The sequence below is a fragment of the Nematolebias whitei genome, chromosome 8 (assembly GCF_014905685.2).
Source record: "Nematolebias whitei isolate Nwh7 chromosome 8, NemWhi1, whole genome shotgun sequence".
NCBI lineage: Eukaryota > Metazoa > Chordata > Actinopteri > Cyprinodontiformes > Rivulidae > Nematolebias > Nematolebias whitei.
This window is the reverse complement of record NC_056505.1, coordinates 51,316,841-51,323,708: the sequence shown is the minus strand read 5'-3', so window position 1 is coordinate 51,323,708 and position 6,868 is coordinate 51,316,841. Positions and strand designations below refer to the sequence as shown.

Below are 6,868 nucleotides of genomic sequence, written 5' to 3'. Positions count from 1 at the left end.
TTAACTTTTTTAGATTTTTCTACCTGGATTATTGAGCATGCATCAGGATACTTTAGCTCAGGACTTTCTAGACCTCATCCAGTCCTTTAACTTTGTTCAGAGTGTTGTTGGTCCGACTCACCAGCAGGGCCACACTCTAGACTTAGTTTTAACACATGGTTTGTCTGTTTCTGATTTAGAAATTGGTGACACTGTTTGTTCCGATCACAAACCGGTTTTATTCAACACCTCATTGATTTGTGAACCTGCACCTCCCCCCACACCCAAGCCCTGTAGGATTTTTAACCCTTCCACCACCACACTCTTATCTTCCATCTTTGCTGGTAATTCTGTTTCAGACTCTGAACTCTCTGCAGGTCTTACTACAAAGGAGTTGCTTTCTCAGCATCAGGAGGCCTGTGTACAGATCCTGGACTCAGTCGCCCCGTTAAAGCTCAGGAATCGAAAACGCATGCCCCACCCTTGGGTAAATGAGACTACACGAGAGGCAAGACACCTGTGCAGAAGAGCTGAACGTCGATGGAAAAAAGATAAACTTCAGGTGTCTTTTGAGATGTTAAAAACATGTTGGAAAGCCTGTCAGACCACCGTTAAACAGGAGAAAAACTAATATTTCTCAAAAATTATCAACTCAAACAGTCACAACCCCCGCGTTCTTTTCAGCACCATTAACACCATTCTAAACGTGCCTCAGTCTGCCACCATTGAGGCCTCTGTCAACACCTGTAATAAGTTTGTCAGGCATTTTGTTGAAAAGGTTGAGTCGATTAGGTCATCAATTCCACACTCCACAGCCGACCCTTCAGTTCTTGTCCCCTGCTCAGCAGTCTTCAGTCACTTTGACCCCATCTCCTCTCATTTTTAAATGAGGTCGTTGGTCACATGAAACCCTCAGGCTCCCCTGCTGATCCCATCCCTGCTGCATATTTTAAACAGGTTCTACTGTCAACTGGACCCTCTGTTCTTGCCATTATTAACAGCAGTTTGGCTACAGGTGTGGTTCCTGATGTTTTAAAACATGCAGTGGTAACTCCATTAATTAAAAAACCCGGACTTGACCCTGCAGCTTGTTCTAACTTCAGGCCAATCTCAAAACTTCCATTTCTTTCTAAAATCTTGGAGAAAATTGTTTTTAGTCAACTAACCAAGTTTTTGAATGTAAATGGAATTTTTGAGATTTTTCAGTCAGGATTTAAACAACTGCACAGCAGCGAGACAGCTTTAGTAAGGGTCTGTAATGACATTCTGCTAGCGAATGACTGGTCAGTCTGTGATCCTGGTACTCCTCGACCTTACCGCTGCATTTGACACTGTTGATCACAGCATCCTTATGTCACGGCTAGAACACTGGGTTGGGATTACAGGGGTGGCGCTAGAATGGTTCCGTTCGTATCTGGGTGACAGGAGTTTCTGTGTTAACTTTGACAATCATTTTTCTGCTTCTGTCCCTCTTTCCTGTGGGGTCCCACAAGGCTCCATTCTTGGACCCCTTCTGTTCTCATTGTATCTTCTCCCCTTGGGGTCAATCCTGAGGAAACTTGGTATTTCGTTTCACTGTTACGCCGATGACTCTCAGATCTATCTGCCTTTAAAACCAAACAGTTCATGCTCCATCCACCCTTTGCTAAAATGTCTTGATGACATCAAGACTTGGATGGCTGCAAACTTCTTGAGTTTTAATTATCAGAAGACTGAGGTCATTGTGTTTAACCCAAGCTCTACCACTGTCACTGATCCTGTAAACCTGCACTCCCTTCAGCCACATCTAAAGCAGTCGGTTACCAATCTCGGGGTAGTGTTAGACTCTGACTTTAAGTTTAATAAACAGATCAACTCTGTTCTACAAAAAAAGCTTATTTCAGCTAAGGCAGATATCAAAGCTTAAGTCCGTTCTGTCCAGATCTGACCTTGAAAAACTAGTCCATGCATTTATCACAACCCGGCTGGACTACTGTAACTCACTTTATGTTGGGGTTAGTCAGGCTTCACTTTCACGTCTCCAGCTCGTACAAAATGCTGCAGCTCGGCTACTAACAGGAACTCGCAGGTTTGAGCACATTACTCTGGTTCTGTCCTCTTTTCACTGGCTTCCTGTACGTGTCAGAGTTGATTTTAAAATTCTCCTGCTGACATTCAAGTGCATTAACGGCCTTGCACCATCATATCTCTCTGACCTTCTTCATCCTTATGATCCTTCTCGGGCTTTGAGATCATCAGACCAGCTGCTTTTGGCCGTACCAAAAACCAGCTGAAGCTCAGAGGAGATCGAGCGTTTTCAGTCGTGGGCCCTAAACTCTGGAACAATCTGCCCATCAACATTCGACAGGCCACCTCAGTCTCTGCTTTTAAATCTCTCCTAAAAACACATCTGTACTCACTGACATTTAACACAGGGTGATCGGATTTAGATCTAGTTTTTCAATGATGCTGATTCTGTTTATGCTTTTGTTATTATTCCTATTTAACACAAGGTCATCTGATCTGATTTAGTATTTCATTGTTTCTGACTGAGTTTATGCTTTTTGTTTTTATTTCCTTGACTTTTGACACAACGTGATCTGATTTAGTATTTCATTGTTTCTAATTGTTTTTGGTTTTATATTTTTATTCCATGTGCTATAAATATATCTTGCTACTTTTTATTTGATGATGTGATATTTTTGTTAAGCACTTTGGTAACAGTTTCTGTTTTAAATGTGCTCTATAAATAAATCTGACTTGACTTGACTAATAGGTAAAAGTGGCTATTAATGACACAATCGGCTTGCCATAGCCTGCCACCTTCGTCGAGCTCGCATGGAGCAACCATCAAATCAGCTTCATTTCGCTGCGCTGCCCCGGCGAAATGAAGCTGATTTGACCATTGAAGTGCATTTTTTAAAGTAAAAGTTCCAACTGAGACACACCTTTGCTTTAACATCAAGCAAACAAATAATTGTTTTAGATGCTTATCTTGATAAATTTTGAAGAAATGCGCAGCATTCCTCCTGCCCGATTTCCTCCCTCTGTGCGTACTCGGAGCACCAAGGCAGCAAATACTTTTGAACTGCAGCTGATTTGACCATTAAAGTCCTTTTATTAAGTAAAACTTCAACTGAGACACACCTTTACTATAAAGTCGAGCAAACAAATAATTGTTTTTAAGTGTTAATCTTGTTAAATTCTTGTTAAAGTCCACCTGTGCACGCTCCCGCGGCTGCCATTTGGCAGCCAATCGATTTTTGGCACAACACCGGCCCACATTTCCAGGTCGTCAGCGGTGAAGCGTAACAAACGCGTCAGCGGTGCCGCATAATAGATGTGACTTATACAGCGAAGCAACGTATTTATGAATTTTTCAACTTTATTAGACATATTTGGATTGATGCGACTTATAAGGTGGTGCGACGTGTACGGTGGAAAATACAGTAATAAACAGAAACAATGAAGATTTGAATGAATACGCACCAAACGTGGCTCTTTGAAGACCTGGCTGTCAATCATGTCCCAGGCACCTTGACCCAGAGACAGCATCCTCAGCAACAGCAGCAGGTCTGGACTGTCCTGTTCACACAGAAACACAACTGCTCTGACACCTCGCAAATACACTGGGGAAATTGGTAAGTGTTCTCCTGAGTCATACTGTGCCTGAAAAACAACTAAAACACAAATGAAAAACTTAAAAAGTTGTCATAAATACAAAAACCTAAATAGGAGAAATCTGTGGAGCTGTGAATAAAAATTAAAAATTAAAGCTGCAAGCAGCATTGGAGGCCCTCGCAGCAAAGCGCCGCTCCAGCCTTACGGCGACCGCGGGAGCTCCAGCTAGTCCACCCAGTCGCCATCGTGAATGCTCTTGTGCCAGGCCCCTACACTTTCACCATGGGGTGCATTTCCCGACTCTTCGACATCGCCTTTCGTCCATGTTGTTACTTGTCCAGCTGCAGGTCTTACAAGTATAGGTGAAATCTGACCTTCCAGACATGACTTCCAGTTATGGTGACTTCCTGTTTTGCTGCGAATGTTTGACAAGCACTTCCTTTATGCTTTTCAACATGTCATGTGTGGTAATCAACAGTTAGTGAACAAAGTTTCAGTCTAATATCTTACACAGGGAGAAGCTGGAAGTGTCATCCAAAAATCAACAGTTTTTTTCTCTGAGTAGGTGGGGCTTAAGTGATGTCATGAATCAACAATACCAATGTGTCTACAAGTGCTTACTGATGAAGCACCAAAACACAGGTTCAGATTGGTTGATGTATCATTGAGATATAACTCTTGGAATAATTTAGGGGGCGCACTTGAGTCAAACGTTAAAGAACAATATCAATGTGTCTATAAGTGCTCACTGATCACGCACAATAAATCTGGTACATATTGTATGATATTTTATTGAAATATAACTGTTGGAATAATCAAGGGGGTGCAATGGAGTCAAAAGTTAAACAACAATACCAGTGTGTGTGTAGAAGTGCACACTAATGACGTACGAAAAATCTAGACTAGATCGGATGATATTTCACTTAGATATAACTCTTTGAATAATGTAGGGGGTGCTCTTGAGTCATATGTTCAACCACAATATCAATGTGTCTAGATGTGGTCACTGATTATACACAAAAATTCTGATTCAGATGGGATGATAGTTTACTGAGATCTAACTGTTGGAATTATCTAGTGGGCGAACTGGAGTCAAAAGTTAAACAACAATACCAATGTGTCTATAAGTGCTCACTGATTACGCACAATAAATCTGGTACATATTGGATGATATTTTCACTGAGATCTAACTATTGGAATAATCTAGGGGGCGCACTTGAGTCAAAAGTTAAACAACAATACCAGTGTGTTTAGAAGTGCTCACTAATGACGTACCCAAAATATGGTCTAGATCGGATGATATTTCACAGAGATATAACTGATTAAATAATCTAGGGGGCACACTTGAGTCATACATTAAACCACAATATCAATGCGTCTAGACGTGCTCACTGATTATGAACAAAAAATCTGGTTCCGATCGGATGATGTATCACTGAGATATAACTGTTGGAATAATGTAGGAGACGCACTTGAGTCAAATGTTAAAGAACAATACCAATGTGTCTATAAGTGCTCACTGATCAGGCACAATAAATCTGGTACATATTGGATGATATTTCATTGAAATCTAACTGTTGGAATAATCTAGGGGGCGTACTTGAGTCAAAAGTTAAAAAACAATACCAATGTGTCAAGAAGTGTTCACTAATGACAATTTAGAGCCAAACATATAGCAACGGCGTCACGCCCACATCCTCAAGCAAAAACGGTTTGCGCTTTAAATCAAGTCAGACCATATTATCTGTCTTCTAACACAGGATCCTCCTGATTGGATCAATGGTGTCAAAGAGAGAACATTCCAAGTAAAAAAAAGAGACTTCCCGTTCCGACAGGGCGGGGGCTTTGATCAAGTCAAAATATGACCAAGTGGATTGTCCGGCATCCAACAGGGATGAGTTATGTCAAGTTTCGTGCATTTTGGTCTTTCAATGTGAAAGTTATAGTGTTTGGAAATGTATGGCGTGAAGCAAAACTTTGAGGCCTGGCCATGCCCCTTTAACATGTACGAAAACGCAAGTTTTAGATAAGTTTTACTTTCCAATGTCTTAAGGTCATATCAACCAAGTTTGAAGGCAATCCTTCAAAATTCCCAGGAGGAGTTTGTTAAAATTTGCAATTAGAAATGCCCAAAAATGAACCTTTGACCCAAAATGGCCAACTTCCTGTTGGTTTTGGACCTGGGCTCCAAGAGACTTTTCATAGGTCCTGAGAAGATACAGATGTTCATCGAGTTTCAGAATTATCGGTCAAAAAATGGCTTGGGGCTGAGGTTTTAAAATATTCTAGGAGGCGCTGTAGAGGCAATTGGCCACTTATAATGCCTTCCTGTTCAAGGGGTGGATAATGATCGAGCATACTGATTTTGGTGCACCTCGGTTCACAACTGTGGAATGTAGAGCCAAACGTATGGCTACGGCATTGCGTCTTACTTCGCTGCGCCGCCCACATGCTCCACCCAAAACGGTCAGTGTTGGAAAGCAAGTAACACCAACATGTCTTCGGTCACTGGACACACTATCATGCTGATTAGGTAACGGGGGTCAGATAGGGATCGTTCAACGTAAAACTTTATACTTCCTGTTGTCAGGGGCATGGCTTAAGTGATGTCGTAATTTGACTATTCATTCTTGCAGGGGACCGGATGTGGATCAATCACTGAAGGTTTGATGTCTCAGACCGTTTTCATTTAGGAGCTAGTAGCGTTTCGTTTTTCATGGCAAGATGTCAAAACTTTGATGTCTGGCCCCGCCCCTTCAGCATGTTCCGAACCGTTTACATAACTTTCGTCCCCTGTGCCTTTTGACCAAAATAGCCAAGTTTGAAACCGATTGAGTGAAATCCCTAGGAGGAGTTTGTTCAAATGCGTAGGCTGTAAACCGCCAAAAAGGTGTGAAAATTGGGCCGGCATTCCAAAATGGCCGCCTTCCTGTTTATCGTACAATGTTGGTGCCAGCGAATTTTCTGTGCATCTTGGGGAATTGGACAAGTGTACCAAATTTCATGTTTCTACGACAAACTAAGGTTAATGCGGAGGGTATTTTGAAAATTTCTAAGTAGCGCTCATTAGCCATTTCTGTTGCGATTTTTGCCAAGCTCTTAAAATACATAATTTTTACCATACCATACCATACCACTTTATTTATAGAGCACTTAAAACAGCAACAAGGCCAACCAAAGTGCTGTACAGACAAAACAACAGGTAACACAAAGCAAAATACAAAATGAGGTAAATCAGAATTTAGACAAAAAATGATGCAGATAATGACGACAAACCAGTGTAGAGCAT

General features: G+C 41.5%; 1 protein-coding gene across 1 annotated transcript in view; it reads right to left on the bottom strand.

The window, feature by feature from the left end:
• Positions 1-6,868, bottom strand: part of nelfb (negative elongation factor complex member B) — a 98,228-nt gene that overhangs the window by 41,966 nt on the left and 49,394 nt on the right. The window contains exon 8 of the mRNA XM_037679953.1: positions 3,448-3,543. Coding sequence (XP_037535881.1) covers positions 3,448-3,543 — 96 coding nt within the window. The remainder of the gene's footprint in view (positions 1-3,447; positions 3,544-6,868) is intronic.